This window comes from Oryza glaberrima, chromosome 2 (assembly GCF_000147395.1).
Source record: "Oryza glaberrima chromosome 2, OglaRS2, whole genome shotgun sequence".
Classification (NCBI taxonomy): domain Eukaryota; kingdom Viridiplantae; phylum Streptophyta; class Magnoliopsida; order Poales; family Poaceae; genus Oryza; species Oryza glaberrima.
Genome location: NC_068327.1, coordinates 2949063 through 2970105, shown reverse-complemented (window position 1 = coordinate 2970105; position 21043 = coordinate 2949063). Strand labels below are relative to the sequence as shown.

General features: G+C 46.8%; 3 protein-coding genes across 3 annotated transcripts; 2 read left to right on the top strand and 1 right to left on the bottom strand.

The window, feature by feature from the left end:
- The first annotated feature begins 6834 nt into the window (after positions 1–6834).
- Positions 6835–11045, top strand: LOC127761192 (EH domain-containing protein 1-like). The gene is made up of 16 exons (XM_052285439.1): positions 6835–7036; positions 7138–7217; positions 7310–7378; positions 7494–7551; positions 7630–7682; positions 7762–7804; positions 7891–7952; positions 8129–8248; positions 8354–8456; positions 8589–8638; positions 9277–9405; positions 9492–9743; positions 9851–9930; positions 10207–10333; positions 10418–10561; positions 10727–11045. Exons 1-16 carry the CDS (start codon positions 6835–6837, stop codon positions 10910–10912), a joined length of 1758 nt encoding a protein of 585 aa, XP_052141399.1. The 3' UTR covers positions 10913–11045.
- A 1200-nt stretch (positions 11046–12245) lies between these two features.
- Positions 12246–13768, top strand: LOC127761567 (ethylene-responsive transcription factor 3-like). The gene has a single exon (XM_052285879.1). It carries the CDS (start codon positions 12580–12582, stop codon positions 13222–13224), a length of 645 nt encoding a protein of 214 aa, XP_052141839.1. The 5' UTR covers positions 12246–12579; the 3' UTR covers positions 13225–13768.
- A 2823-nt stretch (positions 13769–16591) lies between these two features.
- LOC127764546 (protein MEI2-like 7) lies at positions 16592–19089 on the bottom strand. The gene is made up of 4 exons (XM_052289439.1): positions 18317–19089; positions 18060–18176; positions 17412–17574; positions 16592–17244 (listed from the first exon to the last, which is right to left on the bottom strand). Exons 1-4 carry the CDS (start codon positions 19087–19089, stop codon positions 17038–17040), a joined length of 1260 nt encoding a protein of 419 aa, XP_052145399.1. The 3' UTR covers positions 16592–17037.
- Positions 19090–21043: the final 1954 nt, after the last annotated feature.

Below are 21043 nucleotides of genomic sequence, written 5' to 3'. Positions count from 1 at the left end.
GCAAAATCACACTACCCTCCCAAGAAAATCCCAAAAGAAGCAACGCCAGCTAATGACCATAGATGACCCTAAGTGATAATGGACTTTAGAACCACTGAGACTGAAGAGAGAGCATAGTCGAAAGCCCTGAAGTTCCACAGAATGACTAGTAGTAACATGTGTCATGAGAGAGCATGCATCGTTAGGAAGACAATCCCAATCACAATAGTTAAGGCCCCGTTTGGTAGGGCTCCAAACTCCAACTACTAACTCTAAACTCGTACTCCAGTGGGAGTTGGGAACAAGCTGAAAAATGTTTGGCTATCATTCAACTCCAGATCTGAAATTGAAAAAAAAAACAATCCCCTAAGCCTAGACAGCTCGTCCACCGTTGGCCGTCGACCGTGCCCACCCCCACGCGCACGCCGCCCCTACAATAAAGGATTTAGACTGTTTGGATTTAGACTGTTTGGCAAAACTCCGGCTCTAGGTAAATTGGATTTGGAAACTGGAGCTGCGCTAAACGGAGCCTAAAGCACACGTACGGCCCTCAAATCACGATATTCAGATCACAATAGTTATTAAAGCCTTAAAGCACACAGAGCCATCAATCATCAATCAGGCCAATCACCGATTCACCAGCACCACTGTTGTGCCACCAGCAAATTACATCCACAGCCCTTATCGTTTGGCCTTTTTCGTAATAAGCTAAAACGGATTATTAGAGAATAAAAATAAATTTATAGGTAAAACTTTTATATATATGTTCTGAGTGACTTAAAAGTCAATACTGAAAAAGAAACTACATTCAAAATATCTCAAAATTAATGTCAAAATTTAGTTTAAAAATTCAAATTTTGGCTTTTTCAATAGCTAAATAGTCCATCCGATGGGAGCCCACAGCAGCATCAACATGGTCCCAGAATTAGCACAGGTGTCGGGTGTTAAAATGGACAATGAAACTGAGTGGTACTGACGGCAGGGGAGCATGATTTGTGCGGATCCGTGCCGACAGCTACTGTATCACAACTGTCACCAACTACAAAGATATTCGCTCCGTCCAAAAAAAAAAAAAAGTCTAATTCTAAAGATGAATCTGGACACATCCCTAGAATTGGACTTTTTTTTTTTTTTGACGGATGGAGTATACAATAAGGATGGCTAGCTCATTGGTTACCAAGGCTGTATTTTTCACATTAAAATTAAAAGTTTGGTTAAAATTAGAACAATATGATGGAAAAATTGGAAGTTTATGTGTGTAGGAAAGTTTTGATGTGATGAAAAAATTGGAAGTTTTAAAAAAAAAGCTTAGAACTAAACACGGCCCAAGAACAAAAACTCTGGCATTTGGCAGAGAAAAACTGGAAGGTTGTACCCCTTTATAAAAGAATAACTCTTATACATGAATTTGGGCTTATTTATCCATGAATATGAGGATATGCTATGTTTAGAGCATGTACAATAGCAGACTATTAGTCAGCTATAAACATATTATAATGATATAAAAGATAAGAGAGAAGAGCAGCAGGCTACAGATCTGTAGCCAGCTGCAGCACGGACTCCAAAACGCAATACGTGTATGACAGGTGGGACTATATGTTAATAGTATAGTAAGCAACTATTGTATGAATAGGCTATTAGATCAGCTATAAATGTATTGGAGCTAGTAGTGGGCTACACTATTAAACTTGCTCTTAGAATTTTGTAAAAAAAAAATGTAAAAAAATAGATTTTTTTAAAGATAGAAGTAATGCAGGATGCCGCACAAAGAAACCCCAAAAGATGCTGGCAGAATTACCGCCTGCGCGTGCCCCGCCGACCGCGACCTCGCATGGCACCTTCACCAGAATCACCACGGTCCAGCCGTCGCGCTAGCAGCTTGCTTCGCCTTGTATAACAAGAACTAAAGAACTCAAGTCATTCTAATATTTTTCATATTTATATGGTTATATGTCTAGATTTACTAATATTCATATGGATTTTCCACATCCATATGAATATTATGAAATAGATGAAGTACTAAGGAGGGATGTATTATGTTAGTCAATATTAAATGTTGAAGTATGGGCAGGAATTGGTTTTGAATACGGGACAGAACCAGGATAAAGACATTGCTACAAACAATGAAATTCCACGCGGAAAACCATGTTGTTCAAAGGTGATCCGGGGATAGTTAATCTGTTTGACAAGAATTTTTCATCACCTTACTGAAATAACTACAGCATAAGAGGCAAGTTAGGAAGGTTACCACTATCATTTTTCGAGTGCATACCAAAATCGATACTATGGTTTTACTTAAAAAAAATTGTTAGGATGGCTAGAAGGAGCTAGCCATCCAATTGTATTAAGATAGGAGAAGCTAGATATTTTTTAACCCTTTATTTAATCTAGGTGGAATATGAGCAGGTTGAGAGATCGAATCTGAAATCCAGCACTATCATGATAGTTAGGAAGGTTTTAGTCGAGTTGATTAAAACAGTGAATGGAAGTCCTGCTACTTAGGGAGAAACAGTGAATCCAGCACTGCCATGAAGTTGTCTTGGAATAACCGGTATGACGGCTGACGAGTTCATTTTGAATGAGCGAGAAGTTAAATGTCCAGTAACGTGTTTGAGAAAATGTGAGGTATATGTGTAAGGTTGCAAAAAAAATTGATGTATACGTGGACACAACCGAACAATTAATCGACAGTTCATCGGTTGGCTGTCAAATTTACTGACAGAAACCAAAATCAATAATCAGGAACAGGGACAAAGAGCTATGAAAAATTGAAAAGGACTTTCCATCGGACGCTGTTCCATCCCCTTCCATCGCGACCTCGCGCCGGTTCTGTTTGCTATTCGCTGTTCGTTGTGGCCCCAACGAAGACGAAGATGACGCCAACTGTGACCTCGCCTGCTTGACGAGGAGTTCCTGGCCGTCTTTGCGACCAACAGCAGGGGCCCGTGCGGCAGCGGCTCCCGTGGTGCTAGTAGCTGCATGCGAGGCACCACGGCGGCGCTGGTGCCGATGCCGATGCAGCCGCCCAGGTGCGACGGCTAGGAGATCAACGTGCAAGATGCGTGCGATGCGGGGAGAAGAATGAGTACGCGAAAAGACAAAAATACCCTCCCACTCATGGTACCGCATCTATCGATCCTACAGTATCACGCGGTATATAAGGCTGTCTCAGCCATTGGATTGGGCTAGATGGACAGCGAGGATTCGGTACTGCACAGGCTCAAGGACAGTAAAAAATCTCTGATCAGATACCAAATTACAAATAGCTGTGCACGCGCGAGAAAGAGGACGATATACCTCAAGGGCTTTAGCAAATGAATGTATGAAAAATTGAGACTTCACAACTATCGTCCTTGCATGTCGTCGGAGATACTTGCTTACTTCCATCTAACAAAAAAATAGAACTGCAACATCAGCTTACTACATCTTGACAGATGGAACCATTAATCTTGACAAGTTGGCATACGTCAATAGCACCACCACCAGGCACAACTGTTGGGTTCTTGACAGCTCTACTCACAATAATGATGGCACCATGTAGACTTCTTTCAGCTTCCTCGATGAAATAGCATCTCGATGAAATAGCATGACAATGCAAACAACTTGAATACGGTAAATCCTCGGTTTCGTAGAATTGGCTAAATATATAAGAAGATAAGTCATAGTAAATACCTAGTATGCGCCACCACGAAGAACAATACACTACTGAGGAAGGGCTCTCCAGTCCCGGTTTACAACCCCTTTAAATCCCGGGTTGCAATATATAGGTGTTGTCTGACCAGAAGGACAACCACTAAATGTATTGAACCTTTCATTTCCTACTTGTTTTTCCTAAAAAACTCACAGAACAACGCTGAGTCGCCGGCTGCGAACGTTCCGTCGTGGTGCTTACCATCGATTGCCGCCATGGCTGGAGGTGGAGGTGGAGCTAGGGTTGGGGGGAAGGAAAGGAGAGGAGGGAGAAGGGTTTTGCGGTTTTGGTTGAGAGCTTTTTCCGCCTTCGCCGGCCGCAGTGACACCGCTGGTTTTCCGCCTTGGCCGCAGTGATTTTTGTGCTGCGTTCTAGCCCTTGATTTTCCATCCTAAGGCCGTGATGAAGCCACATCATAACTCAAAACTTTAGTCTCATGGTGTAAAAATATTACTCCCTCCGTTTCTTACGGGTTCCTTTGATTTTTTTTTCTTTAAGTCAAATTTTCTAGGTTTAACTAAATTTATAAAAAAACATAGCAATATTTTTTACACAAACCAAATATTTTATCAAAGTATTTATTTAATATTAAATTTAATGGAACTAATTTGATGTTGTAGATGTTACTATACGTCTTCAGAAACTTAGTCAATCTTAAATAAGTTTTACTGCTAATTATAATATGAAACGGATGAATACATGGAGTATTACGTTCTTTTTTTTTTTCAAAAAGCAGTATAACGTAGACGCCCACAAACATGCACACACTCACCTCTATGAATAGATGGCACACCCTATCTCTATGAACATCTCCGAAGATTGAACCAACATGTTTTGAGATTGATAAAGTCATCACGGACATTTCCTTTCAAAGATTGGACTGGTATAAGCCACAAGAGATAAGAGGCACCTTGCACTTGATGGGTAGGTCGTCTATCATTGAAAGAATAATTAGTCATAAATATGAGCACTTGTGTCAAGTCTACGAGTTGAATTCGGTGGATAGGTTTCATCACCAAAAACTTACCTAGTTGAGATACGCTTATTCAAGTAAAATAGTAAATTATGTTATATATGTAACGATAAAGTAGGTTAAAAGTCATTTTACAACCCTTGTAATTGTGATGATTTGATCGGAAGTATTGGCGGTTTCCTACTTTCTCTTTTTTTTTCACTTTTAGATGTGTGTTTGATACCAAATAAGCATAAGCCTTTTGTAGCATGTTATGTATCTTGCTCCAAAATTTCTTAGAGTCAGAGATGCTAAGACTATAATAAAGTGATGGTTTGTCAACATTTGTACCAAAAAGAGATAATATACCACTTGATTTTAGTCTACAAAATTCAATTTGTACCAAATCCACGAATCGAGGAATAAGTTCACTTTGGGTCTCTCTATTTGTCGCCTAGTCCGATTTTCGTCCCTTGACCGCAAAACCGGGTACGACCCGTCCCCCAACTTACGAAAACCGGGCAAACGAGGTCCCTCGGCGGTTTTGAAGGCGGTTTTGGATGACGTGGCATCTACGTGGCTTGTTTGACTAGGTCTCTATCCCACGTGGAATTGACGTGGCGCTTACGTGGCAATTTTCAACCCGAAAAATAAATAAACCTCGCAGGACCCACATGTCAGTTTCACATAGAAATTATAAAAAAGGTGGGGCCCACGTGGGCCCCACATGTCAGTTTCACATAAAAATTATAAAAAGGTGGGGCCCATGTGGGCCCCACATATCGTTCTCTCCCCTACTTTTCCTCCACCGCCCTGTTCCACAGCATCCTCGTAGCCCGCGCCCGCCGGCACTAACCGACGAGGCGACGACACGACCCCAGCCGCCGCCGCAGCCCGGCGACCGGCGGCACTGCCCACCTCCCTGACCCGCCGTGGCCGCTCGGGGTAAGGCGGTTCCCCTGTTGCCGCTCCCGCTCCTGCCGTGCCGACGCAGGAGTGGACCGCGCCTGGCCGGGCGCAGGTCGACGGTGGCGACCAGTTGTGGAGCGGAGCAAAGGCCGGTGACGAGCGTCGTCCTCGGTGCCCCGACGAATAGCAGGAGGCGAGGCCCCATCGGCCAGGCTCGGAGGGGATCCGGCCACCCGGCAACGGCTTGGAGCAGAGGATGGAGGAGATCCAGCGACCGGCAGCGGTGTAGGCGGAGGAGCTCAGGGTCGGCAGGTGGAGAGGCGAGCGCTGGCGAGGGGCCCATCTCCCCGGTGATGGGAACACCCTGTGGCCGCGGAGCCTGGCGGATGTCGACGCTTCATCGGCGGAGGAAGTCGGCCGGCTACAGTAGCCACCGCACCAGCAGCTCCGCTTGCCTCGGCGGCGCTACTGCGGACGACGACGCACCCAACGACGATGCCGCGGCCCCTCCCCCGCCGCCGGGTCGACGCTTCTCTGCGCACTCGCCGACAGAGCGTGACGCCCTGTGGGCTCAACGGCTGCGGCAGTCAGGGCCACCTCCCGCCGCCCCTTCCTCTCCCGTCGGCCGCCGCGCGCCGAGCGCCGCTGCCTCTCCGCCGCGAGAGGAGAGGGGAGAGAGAGAGAGTTGAAGAGAGGGAGATGGGGAGAGAGGAGGAAGAAGAGAGGGGGGCTGAGGATGACATGTGGGGCCTATGTGGGCCCACCATATTTATTATCTGACTTGTCGGCCCACGTGGGCCCGCTATTTTAAAAAAAAATTTTGTGCCGCTGACAGGTGGTCCCATGTTTTTTTTATTAAATTTTCAAGATATAATGCCACGTAAGCGCCACGTCAATGCCACGTGGGACGGAGAACTAGTCAAACAAGCCACGTAGGCGCCACGTCAGCCAAAACCACCCTCAAAACCACCGAGGGACCTCGTTTGCCCGGTTTTCATAAGTTGAGGGACGGGTTGTACCCGGTTTTGCGGTCAAGAGACGAAAATCAGACTGGGTGACAAATAGAGGGACCTAAAGTGAACTTATTCCACGAATCGATGACTTACAAAACCAATCCAACAAATTCAGCCCATTCGGGGAATAAACAGCCCAAACAAAAATCAACACGCCTTTGTTGGATTCAAATCCAATTTCTCTCGTTCAAAATTTTCCGTTTTGTCTCCGCTCCAATTAAAAAACCGAAAAGAAATCGCAGGGGAGCGTGCGAGCGTGGCGAGGTGGGCCCCACCGAATTTTTTCAAAAATGCCTCGCCCTTCCACTTCTTCCACCCCGCATCACCCCCACCTCGTCAGGTTTCCGTTCCGCCTCCGCCTCCGCCTCTGCTGCTCCTCCTCCTCCTCGCCGCCGCCGCCGCCGCCGCGACGAGGCATGGAGCTCGCGCGATCGGCCTGCTCCAAGGAGCACCACAATATCTACGCCGGCTGGTTCGCCGTCGCCGACCCAGGTATGCCGCCTCGGCGCGCGCTCGATCTCTCTGTGTGTGTGACTTCGAGAGCCCCAGAATCGCTCGCTGATGGTTTGGTTCGCCGGTGGTGGGTGGTGTAGATGGAGATGGGCGTGTCACGGGTGCTGATGCTACCAAGTTCTTCGCCATGTCCGGCCTGTCCCGCGCCGACCTCAAGCAGGTGCGCCGCCGCCGCGAGTTGGTTTTGGATTTGTTTGAGTCGGGTGGTTTCTTTTGGATTTTTTTTTTTTGATAAATCTGTGTTGATCCAAGGTCTGGGCGATCGCGGACACCAAGCGGCAGGGGTTCCTCGGCTTCGGCGAGTTCGTCGCCGCGATGCAGGTTTTGCTTCCACTTCGCCTCTTCCTTTATCCGTTACAGTTCGTCGTTCTGTGACTGCTGCTGATTCGAGAGGATGTTTCTGATTGTGTTGTTCTGTTGCGATTCGCAAATGCAGCTCGTGTCACTGGCGCAAGCGGGGGAGGAGATCACTCAGGACAGTCTGAAGCGCGAAGGTTGTTTCTCTTGCGATGCTGCGATCTGTATTTCAGTGTTTGTGTGGATGTCCCCTGAATTTATGGTGATTCTTGCAGACCTGAGTAGTTTGGATCCACCTGTGATGGAAGGTCTTGACGAACTACTTGCGGTAAGTTTACAATCTATGGCTTTGGTGTCATTCTGACGCATTTCAAAATCTCACTGTGATGTTGCAATGGCATTTTCAGAGATCAAAGGCTGGGGTAAAGAGAGTACACCCAGAAGAAAATGGTAAGAAATGTGCTCCCAAGGGTACCACCTGGTGAATGATGTCAGTGATGAGTAGGCTGTGATGCTAACTTCTTTCTGTCGTGCAGGCGCCCCTCAGGTTCAAGTGCATTCTGCTAATAGCTGGTTCAGTTCAAAATCAGCAAAGAAGGTACTAGACTTACGTGGTGGTGTTTCAGGATTTTCGTGCACTTTTATCATGTTTATCTTCAGGGCTAATATCATTTTCTTGCTCTTATAGTTTGTTGTTGAGTCATCGAAATGTTCTTAGTACTGCGGTCTGCAGCTTAACAATTTAATGATTTTGTACCTTCATTCTGTCCGCAGATGCAGGTCCCCCTGACTGCTGTTACTTCTGTAATTGATGGCTTAAAAAGACTATACGTAGAAAAACTGAAGCCTCTGGAGGTTGCATACCGGTTCAACGATTTTGCTTCCCCGTTATTGGTATGGATGGTTCACATTTATTGAAAATATATCGAATACTTTCATGCTAATTGGATTATTGCTCTATTTCTCACATATCATTACATTAATTGTACCATTTTCCAGACAAGCAGTGATTTTGATGCAAAACCAATGGTTATGCTCTTGGGTCAATATTCTACAGGGAAAACAACTTTCATTAAGCATCTGCTGCAAACAAGTTATCCAGGTTCTGTGATTGAACTAATAGTGTAGTAATACATAATATTTCAGTTCCACTCTTAGCCACACTGCACAATTTAACGTTAGTCTCTTCTAATATAATCAGAGTATAACTTTAATTTTTCCCTTTCAACTGCAGGAGCTCATGTTGGACCAGAGCCCACTACTGACCGATTTGTTGTTGTCATGGTAAATGTTAACATGAGTATTTAATATAACATGCATCAGTGATATCGAGTTAGCTATTACTTGAGCATATGAACTATGGGGGATCTTTTATAATGCAGGAAAATTGCATATGATTGATTTTGTTTTCTTGTATACTCTTGTTTTCAATATATTTTGTGCTTTCAAAGTACCATTTTTGGTCGTATTTCAGCAAAAGAAAAAAACCAAGTTAGAGCTGCTTCATCATTCATTGTCAATAGATTAAAAAGTTTATCAGTTGACAATATCAGGTTGGTCGGTTGTAAGATGCAAGGGTGGAATACATTATACTCCCTTTCTTCTAAGTTGAATGGTTCACATGTGGACTAGTCATATACCATATCGTGTTTTCTACAGCTGTTAAGATTATTTATTGGATGAATTGCCTTCAGCAGCACACATTGGATAAAAACACAACTATTGTTATCCATTTTACATCATGGAACTACAGGTTTTCATCAAAGTTTCATTCAATGCACACCTGTAGAACATTTATTGATTCTTTTTAAGTTGTTAGCAACAATATGGCTTCTGAAATCTGTTGGTGATTTTACAGTTTTGTTTAGGCTGCTACATAATGATCCCATTAGTCTCTCATTTTTCTTCTTTATTTGTACTAGTCTGGATCTGATGAAAGGACTATTCCTGGCAATACTATTGCTGTTCAAGCTGATATGCCATTCACTGGTCTTACGACATTTGGCGGTGCTTTTCTGTCAAAGTTCGAGTGCTCTCAGATGCCACATCCGGTAAGTTTCAATTGGTGATATTAACACATACAGAAAGACATTCATTACACAAACTGATACAAGCCATTTTTTTTTCTTCCATGAAGCTGCTCGATCATATCACCTTTGTGGACACCCCCGGTGTCCTGTCTGGTGAAAAGCAGCGGACGCAGCGTAGCTATGATTTCACCGGCATAACTTCATGGTTTGCTGCTAAGTGTGACCTTATTCTTCTTCTGTTTGATCCTCATAAGCTTGATATCAGTGATGAGTTCAAACGTGTGATTGCATCTTTACGTGGCCATGATGACAAAATACGTGTAGTGCTGAATAAGGCAGACCAAGTTGACACTCAGCAGGTAGAGGTTTTCCTTGCAATCAATACGGGAAGTGTTACACCATATTCTGTTTTAAAATGTGCTATGTTGTGCATCAGAATCACATAATCCCCTTATTCATGCTGCAGCTTATGAGAGTGTATGGTGCACTGATGTGGTCTCTTGGGAAAGTACTCAATACCCCTGAGGTCGCGCGTGTTTATATCGGGTAAATTCTTACATCTTCAATTATTTAACACCCCATCTTTTGCTTCTGTTTATAGTGCTGTCGTAATCTTGATTCTGGTGACTGACTGACTGACTGACTGGATGTTGTATAATTCCTGTATCAATCATAAAACTTGTACTTAGAATATTTTTAGAAGTCTAAAAGCATCGCTAGTAACTGACTGTTTAATTATATGAGCAAAATACTATATAAATCTCTCAGAGTTAGATGGAGGTTGTTGAAAACTGAAATTCACTCTGAAACTAATGTTTGCAGGTCATTCAATGACAAACCAGTGAATGAATCAGCTGTTGGACCAATTGGAAAGGACTTATTTGAGAAAGAGCAAGATGATCTCCTCTGTGATCTGAAAGACATACCCAAGAAGGCCTGTGATCGTCGGGTATGATGTTCTCTCCCACTTATCTGATTTTTTTTTCTTTTCAACTGCTGAATTTTCAATGAATGTCGCCATTTGTACTTGCAGGTCAGCGAGTTTGTTAAACGTGCTAGAGCTGCTAAGATTCATGCTTACATAATTGGCCATCTAAAGAAGGAGATGCCTGCAATGATGGGGAAAGCTAAGGCTCAACAGCGACTCATAGACAACCTGGGTGATGAGTTTGCAAAGGTACTAGTAGTACTTACAAACAACTTAATTGCCAGGATAGTTCGATCTATATTCATCACAAGAAGCTCATTTCCAACCGCAGTGATAAAATGGATCTTATAACTGCATTATTTTTTTTTCCATAATCTTCACCTGCTTGCATCTGAATTCAAACTGCTGGAACAGGTCCAAAGGGAGTACCATCTTCCAGCCGGAGACTTCCCTGACGTTGAGCACTTCAAGGAGGTGTTGGGTGGGTACAACATCGACAAGTTCGAGAAGATGAAGCCCAAGCTGGTGCAGGCCGTGGACGACATGCTCGCGTACGACATCCCGGAGCTCCTCAAGAACTTCAGGAACCCTTACGAGTGAGCCCGCTGACCTCTCGTCAGTTGTAAGATAAAGATGACCCCGCTCGGTCGTGAGTCGTGACACTGTATGTGAGTGACACCTGATGGTGAAGGAATATGTTGTCAAGGCGAGACATGGACGGTTTTCTACTTTACCTGCCCATCTTTTGCAAATGCTCTGTGAATGTCTCCAAATTCAGAGACGCTATTGGACACAACGTTGTGACGTGTTTATTTTGGATTACAAGGCGAAGACACAGGATCCAAGTAACAAAGAAACAAACGAGTGAACGAAAGAAAACTAGCCTCTCATCGCCCATTTGTTGTTTTATTAGCCATAACCAAAATTTAAAACTTATTTAAGACCGATTTGTTTTTGAAATTTTCTCATCTTAATTTATTTTCAACATTGTATTTTAGACCGATATAAAAGTTTTACTCGTAAATTTTATAACAATATATTTTTTCACAACTTATGAGCCATAGACAAGGTTTCCCAAACCGTCGGGGCCAGGGGTTACCGCGCCCCGGTGGTAAGCACGGTTACAGTGAAAACCCGTATGAAACTGCACAAAATTTATCAAAAATTCAAATTATTTTTTAAATTTATTTGAATTTAAAGAGGTTACCGCGTTATTTCTATTACCGTACCTCCGCAGTAACGCCGGTAACCACGCGGTTACCGACGATTTGGGAAACCCTGGCCATAGATAAACTAATCATAGTTGTTGAGAAGGCAATACTAGGTAATCAAACGCCATGAAAAAGCTTCCACATTAAATTTAAAATTAAGCTCTTAGATTTAAATCTAGATTTAAAAACTCAAAAAAGGAAGAGCCTATTTGGTTTTCTACCATACCAATTCATTGGTTAGTGTTAAAATCTAGTAGTAGGCAATTTTTAACACTAGACACACTACCAATTTTTGGTTAGGACAGAGCCTATGTTTGGTTTGATACCAGATTTTAAAATATGGCTAAATTAAGCATGGCCACTATTAATTATTTAACTTAAATCTAAACGTATATTTATTATTTAAGTTACCAAAATTTTGGTTAGACACATTTTGGGTTCAATCCAATCCAAAACGGCCCTAAGCCCCCAGGCCTGAAAGTCTGAACTCGAAGATCCCAGCTGATCTGATCCTCTCCACAACCTGCACGGCAGCCAGCAGCAGCAGGCAGCAGGCAGCAGGTGCACGGCCGAGCGAGCCCGGCAGGGGGCAGCGAATATGCCTCGCTAGTGGTACGCAGCGCGACGACCACCTCCTCCACCCTTCCACCTCTCCTCCGGACCATATGCCACGATAAAGATCCGCACCCACCTCCACCACCACACCTGCCCCTCCCCCTCGCTCACACGCCCCCACAATTTACCACCCCCCCAACCCCAACCCCAAGAGGCGGAGGAGGAAACACGCCGCGACGCGACCCGGCCCCGCGACGTGGACGCCCCGGACGCGGTCGGGGGACGCGCCATAAAACAAACCGACGCCCGGGTCGTGGTGGGCCCCACCCCATCAGTGACACCGGGACGGGGTGGGCGTGCCGACCAAACAGCGCGGGCACGCACGCGTAGTCGAGGTGCTCGAGGCGAAGGAGGAGGAGACGAGACGAGACGAGCCAAAAGAGAGGAAGAGGAAGAGTCAGAGAGAGAGGAGGGCTACTCGCCTCGTCGGAGGAGATCGCGATGAGGAGGGCGAGGCCGCCGCCGGCGGCGGCGATGGCGGGGGTGGGGGTGGGGGAAGGGGAGGTGAGGTACCGTGGGGTGAGGAGGCGGCCGTCGGGGAGGTACGCGGCCGAGATCCGGGACCCGGCGAAGAAGACCCCGATCTGGCTCGGCACGTTCGACTCCGCAGAGGCCGCCGCCCGCGCCTACGACGCCGCCGCGAGGTCGCTCCGCGGCGCCGCCGCGCGCACCAACTTCCCCCCCTCCACCTCCTCCTCCGCGCCTCCGCCTCCGCCGCCGCAGCATCAGCCGCCGCAGCATCTCCCTCCCGCGGCGGCGGCGGCGACGTCTAGCCACAGCAGCACGGTCGAGTCGTGGGGCGTCACGGTCGCCGCCGCGGCCGCCTCCGCCGGAGCTCTCGGGCTGCCGCCGCCGCGCAACGGCGGCAGCAACCCCGCCGCCGACGAGGACTGCCGCAGCTACTGCGGCTCCTCTTCCTCCGTGCTCTGCGAGGACGGCGCCTCGGGCGCCGGCGACGAGGCCGCCGCCCCGCGCTGCTCGCCGCTGCCGTTCGATCTGAACCTGCCGGCCTCGTCCCCATCCGCCGCCGCCGCCGCCGAAGCCGACGAGATGGATTGGCGCTGCGACACGCTGCTCCACCTCTAGCCTGCACACGACCAGCCGTCTCCAGCAATCTCCGGCGAACTCTAGCCTACGACGACGACGACCACGACCAACCAGCAAGCAGCAAGAACCGACGAACTGGTACTGGATTGCTGTGCTCCAATCCAACCATCGCCATTGCTGCTACTGCGAAGAAGCTCTCTACCATCTCCTCCATAGACACGGATAATTATTTCTTCTTTTTTTCTTTTTGTTTTCGTTTTCTTCTATCTCTTTTTCACCACTCAGGATTTGATACTCCTCTTATGTGATAATGTGAATAACTTTATCATGTAAACCGTGAGTAAAATTCGGTATTTCCGCCGCCTCTCTCGTGCATCTCTGTATCCAAAAGGGGGATGCTGCTGCTGCTGCTGCTGCTTTCAGTTGTACCAATAGATAGAAAATGGTAGAGAAGATAAGAAATTTTGGTTCAAAATTTGTAACGTAACCGTTATCGGAATACTGGGATTAGAAAGAAAATGAGAGAGAAGAATTTTGTTTGCTTGGTGGATGTAATTATATCGAAATGCATTACAATAGTCATGATACAAGTGTTGAGGACTTGAGGTGTTAATGCAAACGGGGAAAAAATTACAGTTTGGGTTGGGGATTCAGATTACGTTGACAAGAAAAATTGAAGAGTAGTTAATAATCCAACAAAAAAGAACAGAGGAATGAATAATACTAACAAATAAAAACTGCAAACAGAACAGATTTGGCTGAACATTTTGTTGATAGAGATCAGATTAATACCCTTCAAATACTGAGACATCAGATTGAACAAACCATCACTTCAAACCTCTTTGTGTGATGCACGACAATTCGTCAGTCTCAGCCCTGTCCTCGGCAGCGGATTTCTCTCGGCGATCGTAGATTGGCATGGATGATCCTGGAGATAATGATATCGATCTTGTAAACTCATTTATTCGGCTTTGAATTCATTTCACCTCCCCAATTGTCCTCTCATCTCAATGGATTAGCACTAGTAGAAGGGGATCAAGGGAGAAATGCGCGACAGATCCGCGAAGAATGGCGTGCAGAGCAGCAGAAGAGACATGAGTTGTAAGCATGTAATGTGACCCTAATAGTTTGGTGAACCATATGGGCTTTGAATTGGGCCGGTATCCACTCCCACGGGATCGAATTGCGGCCCAATGTGTAACATGAACCATTAGCATTGAAACTGGATTATGGACAGTTTCGGCCTAACCAACAATATGTTGACCCAGTGTCGTGTATAATTTTTTTCTTCGCATGGTAATATTTTGCTCGCAAGAGGAGAAGAATTCGATCATGTTTGGGGTATTTGAATTCTTATCTCTGTTTCCAACTCTAATTGTCAAATGCATGCTCAATTAGAAAAATAAGGGTAAAATTACTAAAGTTGAAAAGGTAGTGGTAGAACTGCCCCAATCGGAAGGTTGGAAAATGTTCACTCCGTCACAAAATGCCAACATTTCCAAATGATCGCCAATACTCCTACTTAGGCCCAAAATAGGTGAAATTGATGAATTAATGGACAATCTAACTTTTCGCGATAGCTATTTAAGGGTACTGCTATAAATTTGAATAGTTACTTTATTATGTACTTCCTTCGCCTGTTCGGCTGCAATACTCCTGCAACTGTAGCTACTACCATAGCCATTGAGATTATATGTGCAACACTGTTGCGGCTGGCTGTATTGCAGTCATATTTAGGCCTACCGAACAGGTCCAAAATAAGTTAATCTGTATGAAATGTGAGACATCGTAATACTATGAAAATATGAATCTAGACGGTCATCTATCCAATATATCGCATTCTATACTAAATTAACTTGATATATGGGATAGAGGAAGTAGAAGAACAAAATATATGTAGAATTTTTTTCACAGAACTTATCTTTAAGAAATTAAAGAGCGAGTAAACGAAAATCCAAGCCCAGAACCATAAGATGGTGGTACAGTCCGTCCGGAGTGGTGCGGCGGTACAATCCGTCCGGAGAGTGAGACAGTAGCAGAAAGGCAAAAAGGACAACAGATATGGCTTTCTTGGCTTCGTTCCGCTCTCTCAAGGTCAGTCTCAGTCACTGCCACGGCTCAAAATCAAAATGTCACACACAACAACAACAATCACAAAATCGCACAGTCACGCTACGTACATGCAGTCATGTCACGACTCAAATCGGACGGATCATCATGGCTCTAGTACTCTACAGCCTCGCCTCTCTGACGCGAGAAGGATCGCTGGATCAGCAACGAACGAACAACTCGTACTCCTAGTACTACCACGGTAGCATAGGCTAGCGAGCGATCATTGCAACGTTGAACTGAAACCCAACCCCAACCCCTGCCGCGGCTCTGCATGGTGTTACGTGCACGAGCGCCCGCGTCAAAACCGGGCAAAAATCACGCCATTTCCGCGTCAAAACCGGGCAAAATCACGCCCCCCTTCTCCATGCACGCCGCGCCACAGCCACACCGCGCTGCGGCGTACTACTACTAGCCTTTTGCCGCTGGCTACGGCGTAGCAGGAGGGAGGGACATTTTCACCAACCCGGCCAAAGGACGGGGTCGGCAAAGCGTCCCCGGGATCAACCGCATTCGGGAAACTCTGCGGCCACAAAGGCTGCCTCCCTCCCTGCCTCCTCCTGCAAACCCCGTCCTGGAAAAATCGCATGCAGCCGCTGCTTTTCACTTGTTGGTGCAACACAAACAGCGAGAGAAAGGAAGAGAAAAAGAAGAAGAAGAGAGAGTCATATGCATCTCTGCTCGCTTGTGACCTATACTACGATCCGTGTGACTCTGTGCGATATGGAGATGGGGGGAGGAGGAAACGGCGATCGAGAGAAACGGGCGACTCGGATAGCAAGCAAGCGGACAAACATGCCGATGCTGCTGCTACACGAGATCGAGATCGATGTGCAGAAGCAGATGAATCGAGCTGCAACTGCAAAACGCATGCATGCCGAGTGAGTGAGACTGTGAGAGTGACCAAGTTTTTTCTCGAGAGGGGGCTTTGGTTTCATGGAAGAGGAAACTGTTTGACCGTGCAGTTCTTGCGCACCCCTTTAATGGCGGCCCCGAATTGTAGTAGTAGTAGAAGCCAACAGGTGCAGGCAAGGCAGAGATTCTTCTGCTTTCCTGGCACGTTGTACACGTCGACCAAGCTGTGTATCACAAGCTGGGCTGCTTCTAGTTGCACCACACAGGACCAGCAGGCAGGGAAAAGCCCGGCAAAGCCAGCCCTGGAAGCACCAGATGTGGGGGCAAAACACATGCAGTACCACTACGTGCCAAACTGCCCATTGCATTGCAACACAGATGCGCAGAGAAAAGAAAAAAGAGGCAGAGATGAAGCTGCAGCAACAAACCCAAGCAACTCACTCTCTCATCATCAGACAAAGAAACATGAATCGAGACATGCTACATTGCTACCACCACGTTACACATGCTACAGAGTGTAGTACAGACCACACAGAGAGAGAGAGAGAGAGCAAAGAAGAGCACACAGTACATGGTAGTACTACGCTATTGTCCAAAGTCTCCCAGCCTTCCCGTCCTCGCTGCTGCCGGTGCATTGCATTGCACCGAATGGGAAAGGGAAGGCATGCCTAGACTTCGGATTTGACCGTGCCACTCTACCACTAAACCGGCACGAGACAAGCAGAGAAAAACGAACGAACGAGCTAAACGATAAAACGAAGCTACTACTACTGTCACTAGTCACCTGACCTAGCTACCTGCTGTTGCATTGCTTGGTTTGACTCAGATCGAGACGGTAGGCACACGAACTTGATCGATCGACACGAGCACGATCGTTTCTTCGATCGATCAGTTGACGTTGCCGCGGTGGGTGAGCAGCGTGATCGGCCGAGGGGGCACACGGATGCCGACGGTCTTGACCGCCGGCGGCGACGGCGCGCCGGCGCCGGCGGTGGACCCGTCACGCGGCGGCGAGAACACGGCCGGGAGGTACTCGTCGGTGTCGCACTCGTAGTATGTCGTCCGCCCAAAGTGCCTCACCAGCGCGTCCTTCCCCTGCAAATGCAAAACCAAAACCAAAAGCACAACTCATCAGCAACAAACGATCGAACACCATATCACATCATATCAGTATATTTTCAGTAGTACGATCTTGTGTGGTCGCGATACGAATGATTGCATCTGGGTGTCTCGTCGCGTCGCGTCGGATTGAGATTGCGTACCTGGATACGCGCGGCGCGGATGTCGATGATCTTGCCGGAGTCGAAGGCGGAGCGCTTCCAGCGGCAGCCGTGGAGCTCGCGCTGCAGCCCGCGGGCCGCCTCCGCCGTCGTGAAGTTGACGAACGCGTAGCCCATGTTGCTGCTCCTCTCCTTGTTGCACATCCTGCAACAAACGCCAACACAAAAAGCCCAAACGCAACCAGCTTTAGATCATGTGTCTAATGACAGCTCAGAATTAGTAAAACGAATTGAGTGTAGTATAGGAGTAGTAGTACAATGTACATTTGCTAGTTGTGGAAATGGATTTATTAGCTGGTTTTTTTGCTGAGATTTAATTTGGTGCTGTGTCACCAGCTTTTCTTTCTTTTTTGGGGTTTTGTCTTGTTGCTTCTTTTGCTTTTTCACTGTTGAAGAAGGACAACTGGTTCTGACCATGATATTTTTTTTGTACTATTACAAAATGTACAATGGAGACAAAAGAAACTTCTTTCCTCTACTCCTGTTCTTTCAAAAACTACCGCACTAGTTTCTTCTTTTTTGCACGAAAGATCGCAGTTTTCTTTTTTTTTTTGCAAGAACGGAGTAATGGAATATTTTTGAGACATTTTCATTTTGAAAGAAGCTACGAGAGAGATTTCGTTTGCTCACCCGAAATCCATCCGGACGTAGACGAGATCGTACTCCGCGCGCGGCTCGCCGCCGCGGCCGCGCCGCCTGTTCTCGCGGGCGCAGTGGTCGTCGAGCAGCCGCACCATGTCCGAGCGCCTGCACGCGCGCGCGCGCGCGCCACAAAACGAGACATTAATGGAGGTGCGCTAGAGATGGCGGCGGCGTGCACGTGGTGCATGCATGGCATGGTGCCATGGCGTGGCGTGGCGTGGCGAGGGCATGGCGGTTTCACTTACGTCAGCTTGTTGGGGATGTTGCGCACCATGACGGTGGTGTGCGCCGGCTTCAGCTTCTGCATTGGCGGCGTCGGCGACATCGGCCTCGTCGTGAACACCGGCGACGGCGACGGCGACCGCTCCCTCCCGGCGCGCTGCGGCTTCCGGGGCTTGTACACCTTGCTCATGCCCCGCCGCCTCGCCACGGCGGCCGGGTGCAGCATCCCGCATGGCGCGGCGGCCACCAGCATCCGGGGAGGCCCCGCGGTGGCCGGCGGCGGTCGCCACCCCCGCACGGCGGCGGCAACGCCCACACGCGCCGCCGCCCGCGCCTGCGCGCGCAGCTTCACGTCGGTGACCGTGGGGGCGCCCTTGCACACCATGAGCTTGTGCGGAGGGCGGCCGTGCGGCGGCGGCGGCGCCGCGGCGAGGACGCCCTTGGCGAACGCCGCGCCCGGCGGCGCAGGCCCCATCTGCGCCTGGTACCCGCACGGTGGGTAGAGGTGACCGTGGAACGGGAGCGAGGCGCAGGAGTAGGTGGCGAAGAAGGGGAAAGGTGGCGGCGCCGCCGCGGCGCACGCGCCCGTGGCGTGGTACTGGTACGCCGGCATGGGAGGAGGAGGAGGAGGCGGCGGCGCGAAGAACAGGTGGCGGCGGGAGCAGTGGAACGGCGCCGCTGATGGGTTGAGCTTTGTCACCGCCATGGCCGGAAAACGAGGGCGGCGGCGGCGGCGAGGGTGGCTTGGATGATTGGACGTTCGCCGGCGAAGGCAGTGTTCGCTTTGCGGGGACATGGGATGTGGTGGGTGGCTTTATAGGAGGAAATGGTGCAAGGGTTCGATGGCAGCATGTGTCACTGCATGTGGGACCCACGGGGATGTTCTTGCTGCTAGGCTGCTGATGATAAGGACTGCTTGTTGGGGCCTGTTTAGATACACATACAAAATTTTTCACCCCGTAACATCAAATGTTTAGAGACATGTATGGAGTATTAAATATAAATAAAAAATTAACTAATTACATAGATTACGTGTAAATTACGAGATGAATCTTTTAACCCTAATTGCTCCATTTTTTAATAATGTGGTGCTACAGTCAACATTTGCTAATGATAGATTAATTAGGCTTAATAAATTCGTCTCACAGTTTATAGGCGGGATCTGTAATTTGTTTTTGTTTTGTTATTAGTCTACGTTTAATGCCTCAAATATGTATCCGTATATCCGATGTAACACGTCAAAACTTTACACCCATGGATCTAAACACCCCTTTAATAGGTCGGGTTGAGTCGAAATCATTTTTCATTGTGCTTGGTTGGGGAATAGGTGAAGACGTGAAGTGGGATTATCCCTAAAAGGAAATACTCCCTTAATATCTGGGTTGGACTGATATATCAAAAATTGGAGGACCAATTCAATCCGCTTTTTTTTAATCACTGATATGTGAGCCATCTCATATCCCTCATGCTAAACGGGTAGATGAGCATTCCAAAAATAAGGATGAATCCAACTCATCTCACCTTGTTCCCAAACCAAACACATGCCAAAAATCTCGGATGGTACCAACTGGTTGGGGTAAATTGGTTGGATATTAAAATTTGAATTATTGTTTGGGTTATCTTTTATTTTCCAGCTTCGCAATTCGTCTGTTGACAGGAATAACTAGAAATTGAATCTATCTGATATGCCCGATTCGTGTACTAAATGTCTCAAACCGTTACTGATTGGGTAAATTGGTTATGTATTGAAAACTGAATTAATGTTTGGGTTATCTTTTATTATCCAGCTTCGATAATAGTTTGTTTTCAGGAGGAACTAGTCGAATCTATCTATCGTCGATTTGTGCACAAGATAGTGGCGACGCACCGGGTTAGATTCCAGGTGAGGATCGTAGTGGCAGAGATAGGGCGATTGGGGCCCTCAAACTTGGAAGGATTGTCGGTGGCAGAAGGGAGCGAGGAGAGAAGGCGGAAGGGTAGGGTTAGGTTATAAGGTCTGCACGAATCGTAAAGCAATCTTAACTATTAAAAGCCAGTTGACATTTATGAAATTTTTAGTCGCCTGGTGAATATATGATGCTTTTGTTACCGAAATTTGTACCTTTGTACTAGCTTTTTAACCTGACTTTTCTCATTTATGATATATATATTTTTATCATTGTTGCTTCGGACCACCAAACTATTCTATTAGTCCCCATCCAACTAAATCGTTTGGTCAACATTTGGCAATAAGAATATGTGGGCATATGAAAGAATTGGATGGTCCAAATTACAAAAATTATCAGTTACCTAGTCTAAAGTGAAAAGGCTATATAAAAGGTGATTTACAAGAAACATCGGTAAAAACTTGTGCTCATAAACTTTCGCATTGGACCAACTTTTAAATGATACTCCTACCAACTTGTGTTAATAACATTTTACATTTAATAAATACTTGTGTTAATAACATTTCACATTGGACCAACTTTTATCCAACCATTTTCTCTCCGCACAACTTAATTTTGCGGTGAATCTTCTTGACTCTTGCATTCCAACGGACTTCCCGGAGCATAGGCCACACCTTAACTGAATGATGAAAAGCTAGATGTAAATGGATAAAATAACATTAAAACTATCAACCCCAAATGGCTATAAGTGATACAAAGTGAAGTTTGGTAATAAAATACCGTCTAAACTGCGATCCATTCAAAATTTAATCAGGATGGAGATGGCATTTAACTAAGGATCTACATTTTTCACGATGTGTATTA

What these genes read in the sequence shown, in the direction of transcription:
- LOC127761567 (XM_052285879.1), top strand. Translation starts at nt 12,580, where the DNA reads ATGAGGAGGGCGAGGCCGCCGCCGGCGGCGGCGATGGCGGGGGTGGGG.
- LOC127764546 (XM_052289439.1), bottom strand. Translation starts at nt 19,089, where the DNA reads ATGTCCCCGCAAAGCGAACACTGCCTTCGCCGGCGAACGTCCAATCAT. An exon ending in AACATCCCCAACAAGCTGAC is followed by an intron (nt 18,177 to 18,316) that starts GTAAGTGAAACC and finishes GCGCGCGTGCAG; the next exon opens with GCGCTCGGACATGGTGCGGC. An exon ending in TCCGCGCCGCGCGTATCCAG is followed by an intron (nt 17,245 to 17,411) that starts GTACGCAATCTC and finishes TTGCATTTGCAG; the next exon opens with GGGAAGGACGCGCTGGTGAG.
- LOC127761192 (XM_052285439.1), top strand. Translation starts at nt 6,835, where the DNA reads ATGCCTCGCCCTTCCACTTCTTCCACCCCGCATCACCCCCACCTCGTC. An exon ending in CCCGCGCCGACCTCAAGCAG is followed by an intron (nt 7,218 to 7,309) that starts GTGCGCCGCCGC and finishes TGTTGATCCAAG; the next exon opens with GTCTGGGCGATCGCGGACAC. An exon ending in AGAAGGCCTGTGATCGTCGG is followed by an intron (nt 10,334 to 10,417) that starts GTATGATGTTCT and finishes TTGTACTTGCAG; the next exon opens with GTCAGCGAGTTTGTTAAACG.